The sequence below is a fragment of the Prinia subflava genome, chromosome 21, assembly GCF_021018805.1.
Source record: "Prinia subflava isolate CZ2003 ecotype Zambia chromosome 21, Cam_Psub_1.2, whole genome shotgun sequence".
In the NCBI taxonomy this organism is placed as follows: domain Eukaryota; kingdom Metazoa; phylum Chordata; class Aves; order Passeriformes; family Cisticolidae; genus Prinia; species Prinia subflava.
The window spans coordinates 717,253-745,173 of record NC_086267.1 but is presented as its reverse complement, the minus strand read 5'-3'; the positions used below and the strand labels follow the sequence as shown (position 1 = coordinate 745,173).

At 46.8% G+C, this 27,921-nt stretch overlaps 1 protein-coding gene across 4 annotated transcripts in view; it reads right to left on the bottom strand.

Moving 5' to 3' along the window:
* SPEN (spen family transcriptional repressor) overlaps positions 1-27,921 on the bottom strand; it is a 67,045-nt gene that overhangs the window by 3,505 nt on the left and 35,619 nt on the right. The window contains exons 4-12 of one of the 4 annotated variants that reach the window (XM_063417449.1): positions 20,027-20,187; positions 18,685-18,885; positions 17,759-17,910; positions 15,161-15,286; positions 14,482-14,595; positions 13,239-13,352; positions 11,612-11,712; positions 1,091-9,020; positions 249-644 (exon numbers count right to left, since the gene is read on the bottom strand). In XM_063417449.1, the coding sequence (XP_063273519.1) occupies positions 249-644; positions 1,091-9,020; positions 11,612-11,712; positions 13,239-13,352; positions 14,482-14,595; positions 15,161-15,286; positions 17,759-17,910; positions 18,685-18,885; positions 20,027-20,187 (9,295 nt within the window). The remainder of the gene's footprint in view (positions 1-248; positions 645-1,090; positions 9,021-11,611; positions 11,713-13,238; positions 13,353-14,481; positions 14,596-15,160; positions 15,287-17,758; positions 17,911-18,684; positions 18,886-20,026; positions 20,188-27,921) is intronic. The other 3 variants (XM_063417450.1, XM_063417451.1, XM_063417452.1) reach the window with 3 other exon arrangements.

Genomic DNA, 27,921 nt, shown 5'->3' with positions numbered 1-27,921 from the left:
TTCCCTTTTTATTTCAATGAAGTACACCAACACGCTCCTCTGCCTACAAGGAAACACTTTCCAGGAAAATGGTGACTTGTAAAACTGACTTGGAACAGTAAACATGGCTAAAATCCATCAGGGACAAAACAACACAAAAACCAAACAATGCCTTTTCCACATCTAAAGTTTTTGATGCAACAAAGGTTGGATTTGATGCTGAGACACAACAAGGTGATTTGCCCCCAGATCAGGAGTACAACACTCACTGTCAGAAGCTGGACCATGTCCACCGGTCTCTGGGACACGGGGTGAGGGGATGGCTCCTGCTTGAGCGTGGACTGGGGCTCTGGGCGGCTGAGGGGCGGCCCCGAGGTCGTGGGGATAAACATGGATTGTTTGGGAACCGCCTGCGGCTGGTGCGGTGACGGAAGCTCCTGCTTCATGGAGATGGCGACGGGTGAGGGGTAGGAGGTCTGGCTCGTGTCCCCTTGTGCCCTCTGGAGGTGGACGTGGGGGTCCATCTGTGCCGTGTGCCTGTTCACAGGCGGGTGGTGACTCTGCTCTGGCCCTGCTGCTGGCGGGCCCTTGGGATCCTGCGGGATCTGAGGGGTCTTGCTGCGGACTGGCTGGCTGGGGTGCGAGTGCTCACCCTCCGGCAGACCCTGGGAAGCAGGCAGGGGAAAAAAGGAAAGATGTTTAAGCTGAGGGTGTATTCAACCTCACTGTAAGGCTCCCAGGACCCCATCAGATTCCTGGGGGTCACATCCATGTCACAGCTCCAGCCCTGCTATGGTAGCACCTGGGACAGTCCCCCACTTCCAAGCCCACCTGAGCTGAAACACCACTCCCTGAATCCTGCTTCAAGCCCATCCTTATCGTCACCATCCATCGAAGGATGCCTGACCCATGCACCACACCTTGGTACTGATAATTGTCCCCCCAACACCTCCATATCCAGAAACTCCTGGGTGGAGTCCCAGAGGACTTCAGGAAATGGGTTGTTTTGGCTTCCTCTGACGCTAAGCAGCATTTGAACCCCATTTCCCACAAGAAACAGCTCAAAACCCTCCAGATTCCAGGGAGAAGGATAAAAGGTTTTCTTTCTCACCTGAGACGGGGTCATGCTCCGGGAGGGCAGCCCAATGGGCGAGGCGCCCGGGAATTGCGGGTGCCCAAGCTGTGCCGTGTGGTAATTCCTCATGTCGCCGTACACAGAGCGGTAATCGTGGAAGGAGCTCCCGGCGGGATGCATGATCTGCACCCCGTGTGGGACCACCACGGGCTGCGTCAGGGGCAGCCCAGGCAGCTGGCTGCCCGAGGGCACGCTGAGCAGTCGGGGCTCGCTGTGGGGAGAGTGGGCCATCTTGCCCTCTGAGGATTTGGGAGTCTCTTTCCCAGGCTGCGGGGTCTTACTGACCGGGGGAGTTTTGACGGCCCCTTCGGGCGTCCGGGACTGTCGCGTTTCCGAGTGGTGCTCGCCCACGGCGGCCATGTGCGGGTGCATGATCATCCTGACGTCCCGCGGGACGTTGTACTGGTCCAGCCGCAGGCTGCCGGGGTGCATGCGGTAGTCGGGCTGCATCACCAGCACATCAGACTGCACCGGGGCTGGCCCGCGGCACACTGCAGTGTGGTGGAAGTGCAGCTCCTCCTCGGGGGGATGCTGCGAGGACAGCGGGGGAATGACGATGTCTCGGATGGGTGCTGGCTGGGGCGTGCTGGATCGCTGAGGCTTGATCTCCATCTGGGGTTGCAGAGTAGCTCGGGGGGAGTGGAGCGCTTCCGGGCGGATGCCGTAGGGAATGCCGGAAAGAGGAGGGGTGTTCATCCTCACCTCACCTTGGGACAGATGGCCCAGGGACACAGTCTGTGTTACGCTGTGGGGGGGCATGATAACAGATTGCTCGGGATGCATGCTGGATATGTACTGGGGAACAGGAATTCCTGGTGCCAGCATGACCGGGGTGCTGCTGGACAAAGCCGGAGACGAGGTACTGCCGGGATGACAGGCCCGGGGGAACGGCGACGGCGAGTGCCCGCTGGTACGCGGTGAGTGCGGCTCCTGTTTGGTGACCCCCAGGTGGGAGATGGCCCGGTCGGTTGGGGTGCTGGGGCCCGAGCTGACGTGGTTCGCTTCCGAGTGCATCTTCCCAGAGAGGGAAGGGTGGTGAGGACTAACTCCAGGACTCAAGCTGGAGGGTTGCAGAGTCTTTGTCTCCACTTTCAGAGCAGCTGGGTCAGACAGTTTTTTGTTCACGACCATCTGGTTATGGACCAGCACGGGTGGAGTGTTTACTGTCTGTGCCAGGACCTTGCTGGGCTGAGACGCCGGGGTCTGGACAGCAAGGTGGGATGAGTCGGGCTTGTCCAGCACGGCACGCTCCTGTTTGACAGAGGAGATGACGGGCGAGGTGTTGTAGGGCTGTGTTCCCAGTACCAACGAAGAATGGGTGGAAACAGTCCCGTAGCCCGCTGAGGTCTGGGAGCCTTTCGGTGCTGGCTGGGATGGTGTGATAGGCTCCTGTTTAATCTGAGACTTGGATACAGACTGCTGGAACTCGATGTCCACAGCACTGGCTGGGGGAATCTGGCTGATCTTGGCACTGATTCGCTGAGGGCCTTCTGTCTTCTGCCCTGAGTAACTCAGGAGCACCACACCTTCTGAGGTGTTCACCCGCAGCCCTGGACTGGACCCAGTCTCCACTGGCCTCTCCTCGATAATAGACATCGATCCTGGATGAAACCTGCTGTTATCATTTGTACTTGACCTCTGCTTAAATTTTGGTGAGGGAGCATTGACGAGGCAGGTCTGGGTTTGGGGAGCTTGTTTCACCAAGGTGATCCTTGGAGCCTCCTCTAGATCCACACTGTGAGGCATTCTGCTGATGACAGAAGTGGCTTTGGGAGCAATCACGGTGTTGATCTTTTCCTTCTCACTGAACACCGGCGCTTCGGCCACCGGTGGGTCCAGGGCGTTGGTGACAGGAACAGCTGGCTTCTCCTCGGAAACCGGCTTGACGGCCTCCACAGCGGGGTGGAGAGGTGCCTCCTCCAGGCTGGGCGCGCTCACCGGCTCTGCGTGTGTTGTCGTCACGTGTGTGGAGGTTATGCTTGTCGCTGAGACGTATTTGGGCTCCATGAGTATCTTCCTCAAAGTGCTGGAGTTTGTGTCAATATCCGACGCCTTTGTGTCTGGTGGGAGAGCGGGTGGGGGTGTGGAACGGGCACGGGGCTCCTCGTGCCTGACCACCCACTCCGGCACCTTGGCAGCACTGGAGTGAAGGGGGACAATGGTGGTGGGCACTGGAGTGGGCAGCTTGGCTGCTGCCGTGGGGACAGCAGGAAGGGCTGCATTCGGGGCACTTGGCGGCGTGATGGGAGCACTCTCCAGGGGTGACCGGATCTTGAACCCGCTCTGACTCCCCTCGTCGAGGGGGACTGGTGGGGCACCCAGGTCCAGAGGAGTTGGAGCGGGCACCTTTGGAGAGGAGCTGCTCTCAGGGGCAGCCTCATGTGCAGCCACAACATCAGTAGCCACAGCCTTGGTGACATCAGAAGCATTTGGCTCCATGGATGCTGTGGGTTTGATTTGCTTTTCCTCCTTTGAGGCTTCTTCAGGTTTTGTCTTTACATCATTGGCAGGGGGTGATTTGCTCTGCACCCTCTCCGGCTCAAAGGTGTTGACTTCGGGGGCGTCGCCCCTCCTGCTCATGCTCTTCTTGCGTCTCTGCCGCGTGCTTTTCTGACGGCCCTTTTCCTTCCGAGCAACTTCAGCCTCCTGCAAGGTCTCAGCCTCCTGCGCAGAGTTGGAAGATTCGCTGAAGCTGACTTCAGACTCCTTACTCTCAGTCTCCAAGGTGGATGAGACAGAGCCAGGCACTGGCTGCACCACAGGCTCGACGGCAGCCTCGGTTTCTAGGATATTGTTCACTGCCTGATCTGTCTCAGGCTCCATCTCCTCCCGAGGGGACTGCAACACCAAGGGCTCTGTGGGGATTTCAGCCTCAGATTCAGCAGGGTATGTCGGCGGTGCAGGGAAGCTTTCTGTCTCCCCAGAAATATCATTGATGATGGAGCCAATGGCTGCTGCCAGCTCAGTTTCACTGGCCTGGTGTGCGGGTTTATCTGCCTCCTCCTCCTGACGGACTTCAGCCACATCTGTTGTTGGCTCCTTGTAGGCAGCAATTGTTGGAGGAGTTTCAGTGAGTTTTGCAATGTTCTCCACTGCCTGCTCGAGCTCAATCTGCTTTGCTAACTGGGCAGCCTCAGGCGACTGCTTGGGCTCCCGTGTCACCTCTTTTTCCACTTCTGAGAATGAATCTTCTACCTCATTCTTAGAGAAGAGGGGCGGCAGGATGTCCTCTTTTGGAGGGCTCTTCATCTTAGGTGGTGACACCGCCACTGGCTCTGCCTCTTCTTCGGTGGGTCGCAAGGCACCCTTGACTTCATCAACATTGAGGCGTATTTCTACATTTTTGAGACACACGGATGCCTTATCAACGACGGTTTTGGTATTTTTGTACCTTCCCCTTTTGGATTTCGTAACCTTTTCTGGCACTGGCTTCTTTTCAATGATCTCAACTGTGGGGATTTCTAGCTGATTTTTCTCCACATCCAGTTCCTTGCGATCACGTTTCTGCTCACTTGCTGCTGGCTCTTTCTCAGCAGCCTTTGCTTTATTGCTGTTGTCACTGATGCTCAATTCCTGACCACTTCTTTCAGCAGCATCTTCGGATTCAGCCATGGTATCAGCTTTCGGTTCATTCTTCCCTTTCTTCCCCTGTTGGCTGGTAGCAGCTGATGTGTGAGTGTGTGTGAGCTTCTGGGATCTAGGAGACCTCCAACCTTCTGCAGGTTTAGGAGCTTCCACAGTATCTTTAGTTTCAGTCTCCTCCACCTCTTGTTGAACTGGTTCAGCCTTTATCGGAGAGATGTCCTCCTCTGGCTTACGGCGGGTTTTGGGAGGTCTTCCCCTCCTTGGGGTTGTGGGAACAGTTGTCACTGTCTCCTGTGGTTCCTTTTCCACTCTCTTCCTGGTGGATCTAGTGACCTCTATGGAGTCCTTCACCGGAGATGGGCCTTCGTTATCCCCTGTGGTAGCATAGACTGACCTCACGTTTCTGCGTCTGGTCCGGCCTATTGGCAAGCTCAGCTCCACGTTTTCCGGCTCTGCAGCAGAACTTGGGGATTTAGCAGCATTCCTTGAAACCTTTTCTGCCTCCACTTTCAATTCAGAAAGCTTCTGGGTCTCCCCACGAGGAGAGCTTGACCTTTTCAGTTTTTCACGGTCAATTCTTTCGCTCTTCCTTGTGACAGGCTTTTCCGCGACATTAGCTGCAGCCGACTGCACAGGAGTCTTGGACCGCTTACTTTTGTAGGATTTTTTGTCTTTTACAACAACCGGAGGTTCCACTTCCATATCATTGTCAGAAACAGGCGGCAGAACCTCAGCAGCCACCTCTACCTTTTGACTCCCACCAGCATCGGTATTGGCAGACGGTGGAGCATTTTCTTCTTTAGGTTCCACAGCTTCATCTGACTTCTGAACTAGCTTGGGCGGAGGTGGAAGCAGCTGGGCAGCCTCAGGTTCTGGATCTACGCTGATGTCTGCATCGGAAAACGAGGCCCCAGGAGTGGGAGGTTTGGTATCCAAGTAGGAAGGATGCTCTGTTGCCACAGCATCTTCCTCTGGTGCCAGGGTTGTAGCAACAATTTCTTTACTTGCTTCTACAATTGGCGGAGGTTCCATTTGCTCGGGAGGTTCCATTTTGACAGGAGCAGCAAGTTCAGGAAAAGGTTTTTGTTCCTCTGCTGCAGCAGCAGGTTCAGAAGGTTTCTCTTCTTTGACAGAAACTGGTTCCACCAGGACCTTTTCGCTCACTATTTTCTCAGGAGCGATGGGAGCTGGTTCCTGTGGGAGGACGGTGACTGAAGAAGGACCAACAACTGAGGAAGGTTTATGTTCTGTTTCTTTACTATCAGGAACCATTTCTGGTGTTTTTGGCCGGTTTTCTTTATCTTCCTGTTTTTCCACTTCTTTTGGTTTCTGATCCTTCTCCTTTTCTTTCTGCTGCATTCGTGTCAGTTCAACAAACCTACTGTGGAAGAGAACCACTGGCTCTTGCACCAAATCAGCTGTGCTGTTTGTTCCATCAGAGGAGGACTGTCTCCCATACAGCCTTCCAGAGATGAAGTCCAGTTCATCATCCTTCCTCTCTAAATGCTGCAGGCGTTTGGAGTCCTGTTCAAAGATTGAACTGTGTAAAAACCGAGAGGCAAACAGTTCCTGCCGCTCTTGTTCCTCCTCTTTATGATCTTCTTTTTTATCATCCAGTTTTCCACCTTCGGAATCAGTTCTGATTTTTTTCTTTTTCATATACCAGGATGGAATAGGTCTCGGAGCTGAGTCAACCTTCTCTTTGTCTTTATTGTTTCTGAAACTAGCAAATCTTGAATCCCAGTCTAGAAAGGACCAGTTTTCCTCTCTGGAGGAAGAGAGGGATTTAGCCCTTTCAAGCAAGGCCTTTGTGTCAGGTGTGATTGTCTTGTCCAATGCAAAAGAATAGAATTTGTTTCTTTCTAAGGAACTGGACTGGAGTCTTTCCTCTCTTTCACGGAACTTCTCTTCTCTGTCCCTTAATAAAAAAGACAACCTGGAACTCTCTAACAAGGATGAAGCTTTTGGGGAATGGGGCTTGTTTTCACCATCGTCATCCGAATCTGAAGGCACCTCCCCAGGTTCCAGGTCTCGGACAGACCGTTTCCGTATGCTGTCTCTTTTCACAATGCTGCTTGGAAAGCTGATATCGACTCTGCCAGGCTCTTGCTTCACTTGGGTTTCCCACCTACTCGAGTCTTCCTCAGAACTCAGCACAGAGAGTTTTATTTTAGCCATTTCTGCCATCTGCTCCCTTCTGCTGGAATCATAAGGATTGAACTTCAGTGAGTCCTCCCTGACAGTCATGTTGGAGTATGAAAGACCCTTTTCTTCTATTTTAGGTGACTCTTTGGTTTCCTTCGATGGCATTAACCTTGGAGAATCAAGCGTGTCATCATCTTCATGGAATGGGAAATGTCTGATGCTTGGGGAACAGGACATCCTTTCAGAGTCCTCACTCACCTGACGAGAACTTCTGTAGTTCCTTTCTCTCTTAGTGCTAATTTCAAAGTCAAACTGGTCAGTCTTTTTCCTTTTACTTGGTGGAGAGTCATCAGTGACATCTTGTGGAGGCTTTCCCACCTCGTGAACCAGACTCCGCTTTTCATATTCATCCACATCTTTCTTTGGACTGCCAAACTTCTCTGACTTTGCTATCTCCATTTCCAGCTGCTGTTTCAACCTGCGACTTTGCTCCATTTGTTTGCGGTAGCTCTGCGTGTGATCTATGTCAATGCTGATTTTCTCCTCCGTGTCAGCTGTCTGAGGTTTCTCTTGGCCAAGTTTATGGTCTGGTGTTTCTTCAGGAAGGCCGGAGTAGTTCTTCCTTGTGTCCTCTCTCTCTGTTCCCTGCTCGTCAAGCACCTGTACCTGTTTATGCTGGGGTTTTACCGGGTTCAGTTTTTTAGGAGGGAGTTCCTGAACTTCCGCAGGTTCATCGGGTGCCTCCATGAGCCTCGCCTGCAGATCCAGGGTAGGACGCACGCCAATCCCACCAACGTTAAGAGTGTCCTGAATTTCTTTCGGACTAGTAACAGGAATAAGTCTTTCCAGTTTGAGTTTTTTAGATTCCCTTTTAAGCATCTCCTTCCTCAGAGGTTTTCGCTCCAATTCTCCTTCCCTTAATACTGGTGCTTCTCTAGATGACACTGTTGCATCAAGCTGTTTTTTCAAAACCACACGTGCATCCTCCTCATCTTGGCTGCTCCGTTTTACATCCAGTTTTTGCCTGTCGGGTTTTGGATTTGCATCAGCGAAACGCCTTTTACGAGCCTCCAACTTGTCTAAATCAACTGCATTGGCACCCTCAGAAGTTTGTTCTGTCTTCAAGTGTTTTTTGGGTTTCAATTTTCCCTCCTTGTCCACCACTTCGATGTGACTGGCAAGGGCTTTCTCCTTCTGTACCTTGGTTCTGATGGGTTCAAGTTTAGACGGCTCAGACTTGGCTTGCTCAGCCTGGGACGTCTGAGTTTTCTGTTCAAGCAGTGGGGATTTCAGAGTGTCATTATCCAGCTTTGCCCTCAGTTTCTCCGGCGCAGGCTGATCAATCACCTTCCCCTCCTTTTCCTTCACACGAGTCAGCACAACACAGGGCATCAGTTCCAGGCGGTTCTTTGCTGCCCCTTCTTTGTCACCCCTCTCTTTGCTTTGCTTACTGTTGCCCTTCTGTTTTTCTGGGCTGGGCTCTCTCTCATTCTCCTGATCTGTTTCCGAGGACTGAGAGCTGGGCGAATGGATTTTTGCTTTTCGTTTCTGTTTATCTGTTTTCTCCTTTTCTATTTTTTCCAGCTTTTCTTTCCTCACCAAGCGCTTCTCTTTGTCCACCCTCTCCTGCTCGAAAACACGCTCTTTCTCCACTTTCTCATTTTTTGTGTATCGTTCCATGCGGGCTTTGTCGAGCTTGTCGTATCGCGGAGGGGACAGTGAGCTGCAGCTGCCACTGCGATCTGAGGACCTGCTGTAAATCCTCCTCTCCGAGTCGCTCTGCAGCCGCTCCGACTGTGAGGGGGACGCTCCGGGGCTCTGCGGGCGCCGGGAATGTGTCGGGCTCTGGCTCCGCTCGATCGGTCTCCGTTCATGGTCTCTGTCCCGATCGGATTCGAACCGTTCCCTCTCCCTCTCCCTCTCCCGTTGCCTGTAGCTGTACTCCCTGATGTCCTGCTCATATGGATCTCCCCGGTAATCCCGGTACTCGCGAGGGTCGTCGTAGTATCGTGGGTCGTAGTAGTCTCCTTGGTAGGGATCCCACTCAGCATAGAATTCTCTGCCCCGAGCTGGGTATTCCCGCCGAGGATCTTCGGGATACGTCCCTGGGGTCCGAACGGTCTCGTAATAAGTACGGTCAGGGGCGTATTCGTAGGATCCTCTTCGCTCGTCTCTGCTAAACATAAGAATAAACAGATTCTAGTTCTCCTTCTCAACCAATGTATTCTGTTACCATAGTCTTTTGCTACAAAAAGGAACAACTTTCTGATCTTTTTTCCTATGTGCATCAAGGCTACTGTACACAGAGGTTTGGCAAGGAATCTGTGTGCAGTGGACTAAATACTTTTGTTATCTTATCAAATACTAAAGGTACTTTGTGGGTATCATAACAGCTCTTCCAAGCATTGTTTCATCATCCTCACACCTTTGTTTCTGTCTAATTCAAACCTTGCGTGAAATGAAGGTAAAACCAACACAGCACCTGTGCAGCCACACAAGGCTGGCAGGGTGAAGACACCCCCTTATCCAGAACATGAGACTTTCATTTGACTCTGAAAACATGAGTCAAATCAAAGTCCAGGCAGGGAATCTCTCCATTACTAAGCAGAAAAGTTATGGTAAGATTTCTTTAAAAATCCTAAGCCCTGCAAGTGATATTTTAATTCCCAAATTAGCTCTTTCACGGCATGTGACTTGCTGGCATTTCCTGTTTACAGTAAAATCAAGTCAACAAGTATCAGGTTGTTTATAAGACAGGTGAATTCGTTCAGCAAAGTAAGTCAAGTAATTAATGTTGTTATTTCAATACCTCCAAGCAGTAAAAAGAAGTCATTTGTAAGACTAAACATGGCAGGGAGGTGGAATAAAGCTGGAGTTCTAATTCCCCAACATTACAGAGTGTTTTGCACACTCTGTACTAAGGTGGGGTTGGGCTCTGCTCCCAGGGAACAAGGGACAGGACAAAAAAAAAAAGGCCTCAGGCTGTGCCATCGGAGGTTCAGGTTGGACATCAGGAGGCATTTCCCCATGGAAAGGGTGGTTAGGAAATTGAAGGGGTTGCCCAGGGAGGTTTGCAGTCTCCATCCCTGGAGGATGTGTCCAAAGAAGGCCTGGATGTGGCACTCAGTGCTCTGGGCTGTCTGACAAGGAGGGGATCAGTCACAGCTTGGACTCGATGACCCTGGAGGTCTTTTCCAGGGTCTTTCCATTTCGTAAATGATTCTGGGATTCCTCATAGGTTTATTTGGCTTCACAGTTTATGTTTTATGTTAAAAACTGGCAACTTCCATCTTTTAAGAAAAGAAATTGAAAAAGGGACAAAACATGGGAGACAAAAACCTCATCCTGCAAGTGAAGTGGGATGTTGTGAAAAGCAGCTGTGAATTTAAAAATATTGATCAGGATTTTGTTTGTTTTTTCATTTTTTTTTCCTTTTGGGTCCTATTTAGACTGACTCCAACTACAACCTTGAGAGAAGGTGGTTCGTGCAGATCTCAGCACCTCTGCAAGGAGGAGCTTGGAGGAGCACCAGAAGCTGCAGAATTACCGGAATCACTGCAGAGCTCACTCCACTGCTCCATGATCCATTATCCCTACAGATCTCCTAATGATATGTGAGCAGAGTGACAGAGAAGGAAAAACTAGACTAACGTGTGCCCAAACACCAGAAATCAGGGTCCTGCTCAGGATTACTCCATGGCAAAGACAAGCCCACCTGAGTCCTCTGTTCTAAAAAATATCCAGAAACCTCCTTCTCTCACCTGAATCCTGCACAGTTCTGAGGAAATGCTTATTACTGGCACGTCACAACATCTGGCAAGGCCTGGGGAAGGCACACTTGTATTTCCATTATGCAAATCCTGATTGCCAATTTCCAAACCCTGCTCGCTTTTAAATCTGCTCATTTTGCATTATGTCAGACCAATCTATTTTGCTGAAAACACTATTGGGTTTATCCAGCTCTCAGGTACAACCGGCGTCACGCTGGGCTGACTCCTGGGCAGGCAGAGCTCTAACAATGAGCCAAGCTCTGAAGGGAATAAAACACGGGTGTTTTTTCAGTCAGTGAAGGTAGAAAAGCCCACAATGTCGAGTGTTACTGTGCCAGGTCTTCAGGGATAAATAAGTGGCTGTGCAGCATGTGGTGTCAGCCGCTGCCAAGGGGCAGCCACACAGGACACAGCTTTATTCAAAATAAAAACACATCCTTACTCAAATTGTATTATTTTATCAACAACAACAATCAACAAACAAAACTGTTGGAAAGAGGAGGTGGAGGATCAGATTTTACCCTCTGCTCAAGGGCTGAGAAGCAGAAGTTTATCAGACTTGATGTACGCCCACCAACACACACATTTCTCTGATACAGATAAGCTGCTCTTTGCATTCCTAAGATGTGATGAATGACTCCCAACTGTGTCCTGGTGACCCACCAGAGAAACCGGATACTTAAATATGGATCATGCAGATAACTGAAACCTCCACCTCAGCAGGAATTCCAGTAACTGGCTACGCCTCGGATGCGTGAGATCCTGCCTGCTCTGATCTGCACAGCTTAAGTTTGATCACCTACATTTAAAATTAAAATGCAGAGGTGTTTTTAATAAAACTTTAAAAATAAGGATAAAGTTGAGAGGAAAAAAAATTTGTTTAAGAATTATGGCCTGAAGAAAGTCTGATTGTATGATGAGGACAACAATGATTGTCAAAGAATTTTGTAAGGGGGTGCTGGAAAACAAACAACTGAATAAGGATATTGATACATGCCTTCTTTCTGCCAGCATTTCATAGAAGTCTCTGATGTCTTGACCCGTTTTCTCCATGGAATGATAAAATGCCAGCTGACTCTCCCGATTTGCAAAGTCCACCTGAAAAAGAAAGGGGAAGTCACATTCCGTTCACGGAAACATCCCACTCTGCCAACATTTCCCTGTCTGCTGAAGGTGGCAGAAGAACTGAAAATGGGGGTAAAATTTAATTAAAATTGTCAAACACTTGCCAATTCTGGCCCTGCATATTCCCAGGAATAAAGATCCTTCTCAGTGGAGCTGTGTAACTACCTCGTTACTATGTTGTTGTAGCTGCCATCCCAGAGGCTTCTGTTGGGCAAAGCAGCAGGAAAAATACACATTACTATCATGGTATTGATGTTTTTATTGCCAGAACAGTTCCAAAGTCCCTTTTATCTCAGGGCAATGCTACAGAGGGTCAGGATTATGAATCCATTCTGGACTCCACAATGTCTGCCCAGGGTTATAGAGCAGGGAAAGAACCAAGCCTCTGAAACTGCAGCTCTCTGTTCTGGCTGCTCCAACAATTGGTGTTTTCTAGTGCTAAGAAGCTAATGGTATAGTGAAAAGAAATTAAGGATTAGATCGGATTTCATCACATGTATGCCACATAATGGAATGTTTTTAACATTCTAGTTCCTGCTATTTTTTAAGTCAGCTCAGTCCTGTGTGTAACCACAGCAATGGAGCATGGGCCCACATCGGAGGTGTTGCTTATTCCAAAGTCATTGAGTAACAAGATGTGAAAAGACACCACACACTTCCCTGCACAGGAAGGTGACTGATATCCAACAGCACGCTCAGAAACTGCAGAATATCCAACTCCCAGCCCTGGGTGAGGTGCAAAGCTGCTGAGATCATGCCTGACATCACTGCCCACTCTTTAAGAGAGGAGAAAGGAGGAGGAGGAAGATAATTCCAAGGGTTGCTGACACCTCAGGTCCCCAGTTAGTGGGACTGATGGGACAGTCAGAACAGGTATCACCACATTCACCCAAATCCAAGATATCCCTGTAAATGTTAAGTGTTGCTCCAGGAAGAAAAGTATTTTCTGTGTATTTTTTAAAGTAGTGTTTTCAATTCTTGTTTAAAATCTGTTGCAAGGAAAGACGAGACAATCTTTAAGGTCTTTTCCAACCCAAACCATTCCATGATTCCATGACTGCATGTTGAGGTTACTGTACCCCAGAGCTTGGATAGCAGCATGGAGCAGCTGTATGCAGCCATGTGTTTTCCTGGAGGAACACACACTTTCACATTTCCCTTTTTTAACACGAAAACAGACAAAAGTTTGCCTTGGATTGGGGTAAATGAGACAGTGACACGGACACCAACACTCAGGAGCTCAGAGAGACAAGTTCAGTGAAACGAATGGCAGAATACTGGAAAAGGCTTTATTAGTAACAGTTCAGGATTCCCTGACATCTTGATAAGCCGAGTATAAAAATATAATTTAAGCCTTTGATATGTGGGACTTGTGTGTCCCGCCAAGCATTCTTGAGCCTGGCAGTCTGCACTGCCAGCATTTAAGGGGGAAGGCCTAAACACAATTTGTTCCTCTTTTTTTGCCTGTTTTGCTTTGGTTTGGAGGTCACTCTGCACACCTTAATTTTATTCCCACCGATTTTCCTCCCCTTGGTCTCTTTTACAGCTGCTTGTGCATATTCAATCTCATTGTAGAGAACCAGGGCCATGCCTTTTAAGCGGTCAAACACCACCTGTAAAAAACAAAAAAACAAAACAAAAACCAAATAAGAGCCTCATCCACAGGACTTAGTGTCAGTCCCAACAAAATCCTAAGTCATGGGGATACCAGGAAGGAAATAATTTTTAGCAAGGTGAATTTCCAGGCTTTTCTGATGAGGCATATTGGAATGAAGAGACAATAAAAGGACACGGGACTGCTTTGAATTGTGGATATTGTGGCTTGAGGTATATTATGCCTTTATTTTGTTTTTCTGTATTTTACTTTGAATATTTTTTCTTTGATGGCTGAGTTTTGTAGCACTTCTTTATTAATGTTCTGGGTTTTTTAAATTTCCAATGCATTTTAGGGGGGAAAAAAGGTAAAGGGAACATTTAATCCCAAAGTGGACCCAGCTTTTGTTACCAGCCTGCAGTACCACTCACTAGTTGTTAAACGCCCAATTTCCAAATATTGCCTTCTTTTAGCAGCATAAATGTACTATTCAAGCAACAACAGCTACAATAAAGAACGTCAATGCTGCAACACAAACCCACAAAAGTCCTTTGGGGAAGCCAGACCCTGTTCCTGCAAAGATTTACACATGCTGCCTAATTTTAAGCACATCCATGTCCAGTAAAAATACACAGGACAACTCCCACACTGAAGTTTAAGCACATGATAAATCACTTGCATGGGAGAGGCTCCCGCTGCATGACACGGGTGTGTTGCACCATTGTTGATTTTCTCTTGTCTTCCATGTACTTTTGGCACTGTGATTGTCCTAACTGCTTTTAAAAAATCCTTTTTTTCTCAGCCTGATGAAAAACCCATCGTTATGTCTAATTACGTAATTAACAAGTATGAGTAATGACGTAATTAGACTGCTGTTCTTCCAACTAATATTTAAGCAGTTTTGCTGGGGAGAGACTGTACTGCACAAGAGCAACAAATGGTTTCCAATACTCAGCATCTCGGCTCACTCAAAACACTTCTTTTTGGTTGCTGTCTAGGTTGACAGAGCCCTGTCAGCCAAATTTCACTCCAGAGAGAATTTTTTCTACCTGAGCTACAAAGCCCTGGACAGCGGGGTTGAAAGGACAGGATGGGAAGAAAGGAAGACAGTAACGACTTGGAAGCACATGCCAAAGCCTCCCACCTACCTTCACCACAGGCCCGTATCGGCAGAAATGTCGGGTCAGATACTGATCCGTAACGTTTGTGGAAAGCCCATCTAACCACACGCAGTTTGTAGGCATGCTCTTCCCAAAACCCAGCTGGACACAAAAGGGCAAAACTTCCATAAGTACAGTGCACAAGGGTTAAACTCACTGAACAGAGCCTGTCTAATGAAAGACTTATTTGGAGAAAGCTGTTGTTTGTATGGGTTTTCTAAAATTAGCATCTGGTGCAGGTGCAAGACAAAAATCAAAGAGCAATTAATGAAAATAATTCTGCTTGTTTAAACAAATACAGTGTTTGACAACATTGGGTTTTTCTAAAGTTTGAATGTCTGAAAAGTGACAGGTTGACAGCTCTGGGGCCTGACAGGCCCCTTTTGCCATGGGGAGTGAGATGGATTCCCATCATAGCCTTACCAGAAGTGGCCCTTCCAGGGCAGGGAACATCAGTCTCTGAGTGCTCAACCCCAGGACTGTGTGTGGACAGAGCCAACAGAAACGCTGATTAATCCCGATCAGGTGGTGGTTGAAACCATCATGCTCTGATATGATCTCACATTAAAAACCATCTTACTTCCATAAACTACCCTGCTGCAACCCATCCCACGATGAGGCAATGGAAGACACAAGAAGGATACAGTCCAGGGGAGGATTTCTTTACCTTGAGCCGGTTATTTCCAAGATATTCCCCATCCATCTTCTTAATGGCTTTGCACACACTGGCGATGTCACAGTACTGCAGGAACGCGTACTGAGGGACACCGTTCACCTTCTTAATGTCGATGTCCTGGGGACAAGCACAAAACACAACAACCCACAGTCAGCAGTCAATCCCATCTAAGAGGACTTGTGTTTTTCAGGGACACGTGGCACACCAAGCTCCTTAATTAATATTTCCTTCAGAGAGAGGATTTAAACAATAGTAGACAGTTAAAACTTTGCTGTTCTGCTGCATCTCGAAACCAAATCCTTACTGAGCAGGGAAAGCTCTTTATCCCACAGATTTAAAATCCAAGCCCGCAGAACTAAGCCTGACCTGATCAACAAACACCAGCTTTAGGCTGTTAATACTATATCAAGAAGAGACAATTCAGGATCAAAGAAATACAGATTAATTTTTGCTCACAAAGGCTCAAGAAAAAACAACCTGCTCCGATCCTCATCTCTGAGCCAAGCTGGGCTTCTTTTCCAATTAATCATGATCCATCCTGTTCCTAGAAACACAAAGTGATGCTGGATTCATCTCTTCAACCAGCCTGACTCATGGCAAAGACAAAAAAGATCCTCAACTTTGGTTGTTGTTGCTCTTTAAAACCAAGCCACCATGGGCCCATTCACAAGTATTGCCAGAGGCTCACAAATAAGGGCTGATTTTAATCGATTTTAAAAAGCCCAGCAAGCCAGGAGCTGACATTTGGTTAACAAACAAGCTCAACACTAGCACTGGAAATGTACCCAAAGCCTCTGAACAAATTCATGATATTATGATTCATTCCAAGTTGAAAATAGGAGGCGGAGGGTTTGGCTTTATTTGTTGGAATAGCAGGAGCTGCCTTTGTGAGCCACACATGGATCTGAGCACAAATGTTCCAACATCCAGGACAGGCTAATTTCATGGTTAATAAATTTAGGGACAAGGCAGCAGTTTTGTACAGTCTCACCTAAGAGCTCTTTATCTGGGAAAACAGAAGTAAACAGGGAAATTTACACAACTATTAGACTCCTACAGCCCTGGCCTAATGATTTAAGTGGAATATTAATAGAAAACTACACTTCCAAGTGTCTGAAAGTAGCACAGCTGCAACCATGGCAAATTATACTTGACCACTCACTCTGGGCAAGCAATTCCTTGTGACAGGCAAATAAAATATCATTATTGTGCTCATTACCCCTTAGAAAGGTTATAAAGCTGGTCCCTTCTGCACCTGAGCTTGCAAGTTTTCCTGGAAATGGCAAGGCAGCAGTGCCTCACAATTCTGAGCCATTAATAATGTTGACAGGGAGCACCACGGCACAAAAAAGCCAATTTACACTACCACTGATAAGCATCTTTATCAGGAGAGCTCTGCTGCTCTAACACTGGAAAAGAGTTCAAGCCACAGACATGGCACGAATTCATAAATCAGTATTGATGTCAAGAGGAGCCTGGATACACAAGGGCTGCCAGACATCATAAAATGAGGATTTTATATTTGTCCACACTGTACATGGAAGCAACCTCCTCTTCTTTTGGGGGGTAGCAGGGATGGGGTTCCTGGTATGTGTGACTGATTCCTCAGCAGCGATAAAAACACGCTGGAGCAGAGTGAAGGAGGCACAGCACATTCACAAGCACCCACAGCTGACAGAGAGAACATGAACCACCTGAAGCCCTGACTCAACAGAAATCACAGAATGAATCCCAGAATGGTCTGGGTTGGAAGGGTCCTTACAGCTCACCCAGTCCCACTCCCTGCCATGGGCAGGGACACCTTCCACTATCCCAGGGTGCTCCAGGCCCCGTCCAACCTGGCCTTGGACACCTCCAGGGATGGGGCAGCCACAGCTTCTCTGGGCAACCTGTGCCAGGGCATCCCCACCCTCCTAGGGAAGAATTCCTTTGTAATATCCCAGCTAACTCCGCCCTCCTTCAGCTTAAGGCTTGTCCTGTCACTCCATGCCCTTGTGAAAATTAATTAAATTGGATAGTTGCACGACTTTCATGGAAGATTTCCCTTTAATGTAACGTTGGTGTGAATTGATGAGCAGAGGAGAGGGGGCTGCTCTACCTCATCTGGATACTTCCCCTCAGCTGAAAACCTAAATCCCTCGTGTGCCATCACTGATCCATCTGCTCCAGTCCCCTCTGCCTGGGCATGGGGCTGCCTCCACATGCACCGACCAAGCCCTTTGTTTCAGGAATCAACAGGAAACTCAGATTCACACAGTTGTAGGAGTCAACACAAGAACATCACCTGGGATATTCACATCCCAAATACCCAGCCAGCTTTGGAGCTACCAGGAGAAAACAGCAGGAGAGACATTTGTTGTGAACACTCCTAGAACTGCTTTTCCTGCTAAGTTACCCCTCAATATTCATACGCTGAACTCTGAATACAAAGAAAAGCTTTCAGGTATATTCCAGCAAGACGAATGACTCAGATTATTACAGAAAGACTGAATTATCTGTCGTTGGCAGATTTAGCACCACTCACAGCATTTCACAGATCTGTACAGAAATGGGGGCAGTACCACCCCACACAGGACACGATTCACATACCACTATTCCCCCAAAGCGCTGGAAGATGTTGCGAAGGTCGTGGTAGGTGGTTGTTTTCTCCAGGTTGCCAATGAACAGAGTTCTTGTTGCCTTTGGGTGAAATTCATCTATCCTTTCATCCAAAGGACGAAATTCATTCTCGCTTTCAGTTTCTAGGATAAAAGAGAATAGGAAATTTGTAGTGACAGGAAATTTAGCTCATGTTGGTTTATTCAGGTCTCCTTCTTGATCTGAACAAGAGTAACCACTGTCTTTGAGAAAACACCCACCTCTGCCCATGACTTGTTATTTTTGTGGGACTGGGAATCTTTATATTCCACGGAGGAATCTGAATATCCTCAGGTGAAAGGAAGCTGCATCTTTCAGCTCCTCCTCTGGAAATTTACTCAAGTATCAATGCTTAAGTGCATGAATTCCAGTAAGGCTTCCCTGCGCTTGGGGAAGAGCACGTGGCAGGAGTTTGTTTTCAGGAATCAATTTTTAAAGAAGCCATTGAAGTGCAGTCTGAGAACTTCACCACGTGCTCAGGGCTGCAGCTCTCACTGGTCGGTCACGTGGGCTGTGCTGCCACAGCCTCAAAACGCAGCACTCCTTGGCTGTTTTAATTAAAAGGAGACAAAACGAGGCTGGGACAACTCAGTGCTGTGCTCACACCACCCACTGGCAGCTGCTCCACTGAGACGTGGCAGATGAGATCGTTCCTTCCAGCAGATCCCACTGTTTAGGAGGATGGCAGCTTTCCTTCTCTGAGGCTTAAGACTGGAACTCTCTTGGTGTTTGATCCAAGAGCATCCACTCTTTTTGCTCTGGAGTTTATTGTTTTCCCCCACTTCTTTGAAGTCTGTTTCCTACTTCTATTCTGCCTCTTTACAACAGCTCCTGAATATACCCAGAGTGGTCTCATGGGAGAAGGTCATGGACCTTACCTGGTCCTATCCAGGCTGTGACTTCAATCTGCATGCCAAAGAAAAGCTTTCCTTTGGAGGCATTCAGTGCTTTCTCCTGGTCCTCCTGCTGCCGGAAGAACACGAGGCCATACCGTTCCTCGGATGCGCCGTGGATCTGCACCGACGTCACCTTCCCGTACTTCTTGAATTCGTGGAAAAGTCCATCTTTAAGGCTTGTATCTAAACCAACAAATAAACATTAATACTGCAGACATATAACTTCTACCAACTCAGAAGCACCACAAAAGACATGAACTCTGACTGTTTTTCTGAAACGTGACTTCATCCCATTTAACTTGGTGCTCACGTGAGTGCTCTTTTTAATTTGGGATATTAATTTTGCCAGTGTCCAAAGTTTCTGGCTGATCTCCCTCCTTTAAACCCAAGAAACTACACACATGAGGTTTTACATGGCTAAAACTGGTGGTGGATATTTTTTGCTTCTAAGAGACACCCAGTTCCAGGTGAAGAAGAATAACAGAGATACTTGATTAAAAATCCCACAGGAATACTGTGCACAGCTGGGATGAGGTGTCTGAAATGGAGGCTGGAGTCACACAGTTTTGTCAATTCAGAAATATAACCAGGCAGATTCATCAGATTTTGTGGAATCTGACTCAGGCCCACACAATCTGTCTGGGATTTGTGGGATACTGACCTCAGCATCATGTCCTTTCAAGGAATATGACAGGCATTAAATCTATAGGAAGATACCAACATGTGAGGTACTCTGCTCACAAGATTAACAAGTATTATTTAGCTTCTGCACCCATGAATTCTGTTAAAACTGTTTCACAACTGATCCCATGCCGGTTTTTCCTGTGGGATATCTCCTGTGCTCAGCGCAGGGAACAGGGAGCAATCATGGGTGCTCCTCAGCACGTGGTTTCCTGGGTTATTTTCCATGCAATATGCGTTGCCTTTACAAGTATGCTTAGGGGTGTTTTAAAGTGCTCAAATTGCAACAGAAAATCCTCAACTTTTTGGATTAAAAAAGAAATTGAAGCAGCATGAGACAAAACAATCAAAGTTTTAAGTTAAAAATGGAGATGTGTCTGTTTTTTCCCTGGGAAAGCCCAGATTACTGTTGGAAGCACCAGTTCCAGGAGCTAGAAATGGCCAATATTTGGAGCTGGGACCAGCAGGGTGTCTCACAGATGGTCACTAATTAAGCAATTTTCCCACTGTCACAGAAGAACTGAGGCAGAAGCAGGGAGAGAATCCCGTCCTTGAAGGCAGCACGTGTGTCAAAGACTTAGTACAGGTTATTCCACCAGTCCCATCCCTTTTTTCTCTGTTCCCCTTTCCCAAGTGAATTTACCTGTTGAGCGCACTGGAAGATTTTGCACCTTGATCCCAAAACTCTTCCGGGGCTCATCCTTCTCCAGCGATGGGAGCAGCTGGGACGCCGGCGCGGGGACGGCCGTCGACTGCACCGAGCGCGCCGGGGACTCGTCGCTCGAGCTGCTGCTGGAGTCACTGCTGGGAACGGCATGGAGGGACGGACAGGTGAGTGCATGGAGCAAAGATACCCAGGAAATGGCTACCTTACTAAAAAAACAAAATTCCAGAGCTTCTGCTCATCTACAGGCCTTCCCCGCTTTTATGCCTGATTGTGTTTCTGTGCTGCCACCTGTACTCACACGAATTTGAGAGTCTTCCTACCAACACTCCCCTCCAAAGCCCCCAGAGGAGACAGGCAGGGAAGTGCAATACGGGTAAAATGTCAGCAAGATCCTGTTACCCACCCTGACAATGGTGGAAATTTAATTAAGTGTAATGCAGTGTTGGACCAGGTCAGGAGCTGTATGAAGAGTGGAGAAATACAGGGAGGATGCACAGGTCTGACAATACTTAAAAATTCCTCTCAGCACTCTGATGTCCAGGAAAGAAATATTATTGTTCTCTCAGGCATCTTCCCTGAAAATATCTGTATTCCAAAGAGACCACGTATGAAAATCACAACAAGTATTTTGGTCAACTACTTGGGAATAACCTGGATAGATGGGGATCTCCATGTCCCTGTCCCAGCCCAAAGCCCAGGGTGGAACAAGATGATCTTTAACTTGCCTTCCAGCTCAAACCATTCTAGGATTCTCTACGAACCAGCAAACACTATTTTCACGCTCAGCCTCAACCTCCAACTTCAGGATATGAAGAATCCAGACCCAAGAAGGCCTTTTATAAACAATAATTACAGTGGAAGAGGATTTGCATATTAGATCACAGAGGGAGTCAATCTAATTCACAAACTCAGGATCATTCGATGCTTCGAGGAGAGGCAGAAATACAGAGAATATAATGTTATTAAAGCTTGCCCAGTGGGGACACGTCATCCTGCTTCAGTGGCTCATTTCTTCCCCGAGGCACGAGGGCTCAGAACAGCGCTAAAAATAATTTTGTCTGACATAACCCCAGAGACTCTCACTCTCCATTACACGAGCAGCCTTCGAAAAAATTCTGCTGGAATTTTAACTCGGAGGCTGGAGAGGGGGGTGATGTGCCACGTACTAAAATAACCCTGTCAGTCTGAAATCTGCTGCTTGATTGAATTTTTATATTCCTCTCCACATCGTATTAGAAAAACGATACGTGGGTTTATCTTTTTCTTATCTTAAATATTTCATACCCTTCTTACAAACCTTCTTGCCATTAAACCACTTAACTTTTCCATTTCTTTTCTCAGGGAAACCATTTCAGGCTTCTAATAATTTCCAGGATTTGATTTGGTGAACTCTTCTACTGCTTTTTTGTGGGTGTTTTTCTTCAAATGTTAAAAAACCCACTTTTCTTTCTGAACATCTTGGTGCAACAAGCACCATGGCACACTCCCAAAAGCCCTTGGGCTCTGTCCCCGTTATATTTGGAGGTGCAGAAGGCAAGACAATCTCTGTCCCAAAATACTTACAAACAATCCAGAAAGATATAAAAACAAGCCAGACCAAAATAAAACACAACAAAAAGGGTCAAAAATGCAGAAGTAATAATAAACATGAGAAACCCTGCTGCTGGTCTCACCCTCTCATTATAATCCTCCCATCCCATCGGGCCACTTCACACGTTGGTGCCTTTCCCACATTCTCCTCCTACTCCTCCAGCCCCGAGGGAGGAAGTTCAGCATCACTTTGGGAGAGGAGTGAAAATAAAGCCATGCCAGGAAGGAGTGAAAAACTGAGCCCTTCCTCCTGCCCTGCTCTTCCCAAGGGCAGCTGCCCTGCACCACCCAACCTCTCATTTCACAGATAATAAGTAACATTTCCCTTCCCAGCTACAGTACCTTGTGTTTCCCAGAAACAAATCTCTCACCATCAAGATGTCCCTTCACAGCCTCATTTTTCTGCTAAATCGGTAAACTGCCATTATTTCTGTCTCACCTGTGCACCCTCCTTTTGTGCCCTCTTCATTAATGAACTATTTAACCACTGAAAGTGAAGAGTGAAGCATTTCCTCCTCATCTTTATCCCATTCCCTCTGCCCTTCCACTAGAACACAAAACTGAAGTTCTTCTCTACAGCACTTTGGGAAAAGAAAAAACCCAACCCCAAACGAACAGGCCCTCAGTGTTCTCCAGGGGTACATCAGCCATCGCCGGCTACTGGGAAATAAATTGGCAAAGAATAGAGAAAATTCCTGAAACACACAAATATAGGGCAGAGAATGTGTGTGGGGAGAAACTGAACGTAATTCCCAAGCTGACAGCATCTCCACGTGGTTCAGCAGCCCCTGGGGAAAGCTAAAACCCGACTTTAGGGCTGCAGAACCCTCTGCCCTGTGGACACGTCCACTTTCCCTTCTCACACCTTGATGCTTGCCCCCGTACTCCCAAAGCCTCTACAATTCCAGTGTGCTGAGATCGTGTCTCACTGAATAGACCAGAGCAGTGCTTTAGAATGGAGACAGGCTATTTTTACAGTCTGGGTGGTTTTTTATTAGGATGTTAAAAATATGGAACATACTGTTAAAATCACAGCATTCTACTAAAGAAAAAGTATTATCTCAGGATAACACCATTACCTGTCCAAGTGATGACACAGCAGTGCAACAGGGTGATAAATTCTACAAAGGAGTCTAAATTCTATGCAACTTAGGGAAACAAGGATCATGCTCATAACTTCACTTTCCCAGGTAGTTTTAGGGATATGTGTCCCTTAGCAAAGCAAGACTTTCTGAGACATTCCAGAAAATAAAAAAAAGTCATTATTTCCAGACTATTTTTAGACAAGAAAAAAAAAAAGATTGCACGAACAATCCCCCCTTCCTTTAGGGAAATCTCTATAATTTTTCCAATTGAAGAAACATGGATATAATAATTCAAAAGTAAGTCAAAGGTTTGATGTTCTATGAATGGGAGAATGATGGAAGAGTTAATTATAGCTGCTGTGTCATCCAGTTATAGCTCACAGCACAATCAAAATAAAGCATCTGACAGGGAATTATGTGGAGTCTTGAGCAGCAAAATACAACTCTGTTTCAGCTTTAAAAATATACAGATCTGAAGCCTGAAAGCTGCTCAAGGACAAGTTCCCAGAATATTAAAATGAGAATATGGCTTTGCTTTTCCCTGTGAGTAATTTTGAAAACAACCACTCGTTGCCAACACAGAAAATAAGTTATTAAAAATTCTTCTGGCAAAAGTGGGTTCATAAAGCTTTTAGAATGAGTTTGGGAAATTTTAACATGGGAATATAATAGGATAAAACAACAGCTCTGATAATCCTCTCCTTAAAAGTATTCCAAGCATCAACAGGTTTAGGGGCAGGTCAAAAATGGCACAAAAATAGCTTTGTAACTTCATTTTGGGCTTCGGCTACCAGCATTAAATCTGGGGTGATTTTTTTCCAGAAGCAGAGCGTGCTCTGGCACTAAGCCTTTTCCCAACATGGGAAACCTGCTCTTCCACATCCCTGTAAAGTCAGCGGAGCAGAATGCCAGCACGCTGAAGAACTAACCTCCTGAGCTGTCACAACACACGCGCGGCGCCGGGAGGGAGCTGGGAACGGCTCCTCCGACATCCTCTGCCGTGCTCTGCACTTCTCCCAGGAACGTGGGATCACTCTGCAAGAGGTTGAGTATTTAACCAGGATTTCAGATGTTCTTTTGTCCAATCCAGATACTTCGAAAATCAGTCTCACTCTACAGCATCACAGCATTGAAGCAAAATGATTTTTGCATTTTACTGTCAGCAAAATTAGATGGAAAAATGGGGCAGTAAGAGAGGCTGTTCTTAATTAAACAAGGGGTGGACAAAAAATCTTTCTCTTACACATGCACTTTACTACAGGTGTCGTTTACAAGCCCTTTAAAAACACTTATCTGCATTCCGTAATTACTTATGAGTATGTAAGGATGTGTGTTCTTACTCACCCTATTTGTGTACCCATTTATCATCAATCATGATAAAAACTATCCATAACTTAAAATATTTTTCTATTTATATATTTTCTATTAATCAAGATCAAATTTATTCATAATCCAATCTAAATTTTATCCATATAGGCTGATTCCTAAAGCCTCAACGCACAAGAATCCAGCAATGGGGTTCAGACCCAAATAGATCAGGTTTCATGGAATTATGGAATACCCTGTGTTGGAGGAGACCCACAAGGATGATGGGGCCCCATGCCTGGTCTCAGTACATTGCAGCTCATTTAGCACACAGAATTTTCCTTTAAATTTTCCATTCTAAATGCAAAGATAACATTTCAAATCCTAGCATCCCACAAACCACTTCTCGTTTCCAGAGAAATTCTTCATTTTCAGGCAATTACAGTTTGCAGGGTCTAGCGGCGATGAAGTTACGCTGGGTTTACGTGTGAGAAATGAAACCACTGAGCGGAGAACACAAAGCCAGCTGTCCTTTGTTCCCACAAAAAGGAGATAAAAGAGAGGCTCCAAGCCCATGGATGGAATGGGAGACCCGCTGCTTCCTGTCAATGGCAGCGGCGCTGAATCAAGGGATCTCACAACCTGCCCTCCACCCTCCTGCAATCTTAAAATGGGGCACAATTGTCATTTCTGCCCGTTGATTTATTTGAGAGCAGTGAGTCAGCTGCAGGCTGGGGACTCCCCACGAGCGGCAGGCGGGAAACAAAGCTGGAAACACGGCTGGAAACACGGTGGCCGTCGCGGAGGATAAAGCAGAGGGAAGCTTTAGCGTCCTACAGGCGCTGAGCTGTCAATACGGGTTTAAAAAAGAAAAACAAAACCAACTTGTCGTTGCCCAGAAAAGCTGTGACTGCCCAGTCCTTGGAGTGTCCAAGGACAGGTGGGACAGGGCTTGGAGCAACCTGAGGTAGTGGGAAGGTGTCCTTGCCCACAGCAGGGTGGGAATGAGATGAGCTTTAAGGTCCCTTCCAATCCAAGCCATTTCATGATTCTAACCCCTGTTGCTGGAGCAAGTTAAAAACAAAGCCACCTAAAACCAGTTTAAAACCTTCGCATTTTTCATGCCAAATTTCAGCTGTGAAAAAATTAATACTTTAAATTTTTTTATAGCTGCCTTCAAAAACTGTTTCACCAGACCTGGTGAAGAATCCAGATTTTTTTTTTTTTTAACAGGAAATATGCAGAATGATCACTTTTTTCTGCCAAAATTAACTTGAAGTCAGGAACTCTGCCTGGCTCAGCTCAACTCAACACCCTGTCAGAATAATCTCCAAGTGAAGATTATCTCCTAGAAAGATCTACTGAGGACAGGCTCCATCCCCGCTGACGGCGGGTTATTCTCACGGCTGATGTCAGCAGCAGATTCCCAAGCCGGGTCAGGAAATCCAAAGTTAATGTACAGTCATCTCTGAATGGAAACAACAGGAACCCTCGGTTTTTCTCCCTGTCCCTCCCCTTCCACATCTGAGTTAAGTCATCGTAGATGATCTCCATGCACAAAACACCAGCAGTGACAGTGCTGTATGATCAGTTCTATCCAGAAGACACAAATCCTTGGGATACTTTATAGGCTTTGGAAAAAACCTGCTGGTTAGATTTCCACAACCTGGGAAAACAACACCAGAAAATTGCTCCAAGTTTCCTAAATGTACCAATGTGTTGTCTGGGAATAAAAAGAATTAAAAAGACCTGATTACTGCCAGCCAACACCAAGAAAAATTTGATGGCAACTGCTTAAAATAAAAGTTTAAAAAATGCACTGTATTCCTTTCTAGCAATGGACTAAAGGATCTTTGCCTGTGAAACACTTCGACTTCTGGATGGAAATAATATTTTGGAGCAATATATGCACAGGGCTATTACAGACTGGTATTTATGACCAACTGATAAATATTACATGAACCTAAGAAGATATTTAACCAGAATTTCCTTTGTTCTCTACACATACCTAAGTCAAAAATGCACATCCAATCACACATTCCTTCCTAAGAACAGCAGTATCCCATTCCCACAAACCTCCTAACATCACCCCGTTAATCCAACAATCCAGGGGGCTGTTCTGCCACACTCAAGCAAGAATCATAGAATACCACAAGGGTACTGGAAGAGACCCTCGAGATCATCTCATTCCAACACCCTGCCGTGGGCAGGAACAACCACAATGAAAATTCCAGAGGTCTGGGCACACAGTGTGCAACTCCTTATCTGAGCTGATTCCAACACTGACCTAAATATCCAAGCAAGCAGCAGGCAGTTGCTCTGTACACATGGCACATCCTACATCAGGGTATTTGTATGGGAAAAAAACATTTCACACACCTGCGCAAATAAATACCAGGGGTTTTTCCCTCCTTCAAAGGAGTTGTTGAACCTGAAGTTGAAAACGTCAGAAAACTCAGTCCGACCTCTGAGCCTGGTTTGTATGAAGAGATCAAGAGGTAACAAGCCGTCACCACATTTTGCCAACTGCAGGCGAGTGCTGAAGGGGGTCAGCCCACACAGGGAAACCACAAAGAACCTGAACCCCGCTCCTCCATGTGCAAACAAGGCTTTCCACTGGAAATCTAGATGTAAGAGGGAGGGCAGAGAAAGCCACCTAAACATTCCCTCAGTGTAATTACCCTGTGCCCATCACCCCGGCCTCAGCCCCTCTGGAGCGAAGCTCGCTGGGATGCGATTCTGTGACATTCTTGGCACGCGTTCAAGCCACTGAGAACTTGCCACCCAAGGAACTTTGGTTTGTGCATGTCACACACTCTGCAGTATTTAACAGCACTCAGCTATGATAAAACAATCCACTGAGAGGGGGGGAAGGCCAGACCTGCTGCACAGAAACAAAAACAGTCACCAAAAGCACGCAACAGATAAAACCAGTGTTTACAGCTCTAAAGAGAGATCATTAAATACTGCAGACTAATGAAACGAGGACATCCTCCTTCCCTTAACTTTTTCCGCTTTACCATGGCCAGAGAGAAGACTTCAATGATCTCCTGCTGGGCTGGATTCCTAAAACCAAAGAAATTAAATTAAATTATGTTCAAAGGCCATGGGAAAGCAACACAACCATGACAACTCCATGTCCTTTATGTGGCCAACTAACACACACTGTTGCAGTATTTCAGTCTCTGACCAGGAAGTTTTTGAAGACACAACCTCCAGGTACTATTTACCATATATTTTATCTCAAGTCAAGTGAGTGGCTTATTAACATTCCATTTGCATTTCGGTGACAGGCCATGTATAAATATATATAAATATATTTACATCAGTTATTTTATCCTGATGTCTGACACCTGATCTTTGATGAAAGTCTGAAATGAATCATAGAGAAGATGGAGATGTTGCTCAGAAGGACAGACTGCTCCCACCCCCAGAACCACCTTCCCCTGCAGCCCTCAGAGTTTCCAGGCAGCCTTGGGCTCCTTTTAATTTTTCCCTGAAACTAAATAACCCATTATGATTGCTAAAAATATGTATGTTTATATTAATCCCCATCTGGCTGAGGACAGTCCCCAACCCACAGATGGTGTTGCCATCTCGCTCCTTGACCTATGTCCCTCTGTCCTTGGGTTTGAACTTCATACAGCCAAGAATTAAAAACACCAACCGAGGGGGGAAAAAAGTGTTGGTGACAAACACACTGGCCTATCTATGGAGTAAAGAGCTGACTCAGCACTGACAACAGCTTCCCACTGCTGGGCAGAAACTGCTCAATCCCTGCACTCCCCACGCTGGTCCGTGGCTTGGATGTGGATGGGTCCGGTGTTGAATTTGGGATCAGCTGGAGTTACCTGCCTGCCCAACCAATGCCCCTTTGAACCATGGATGCTC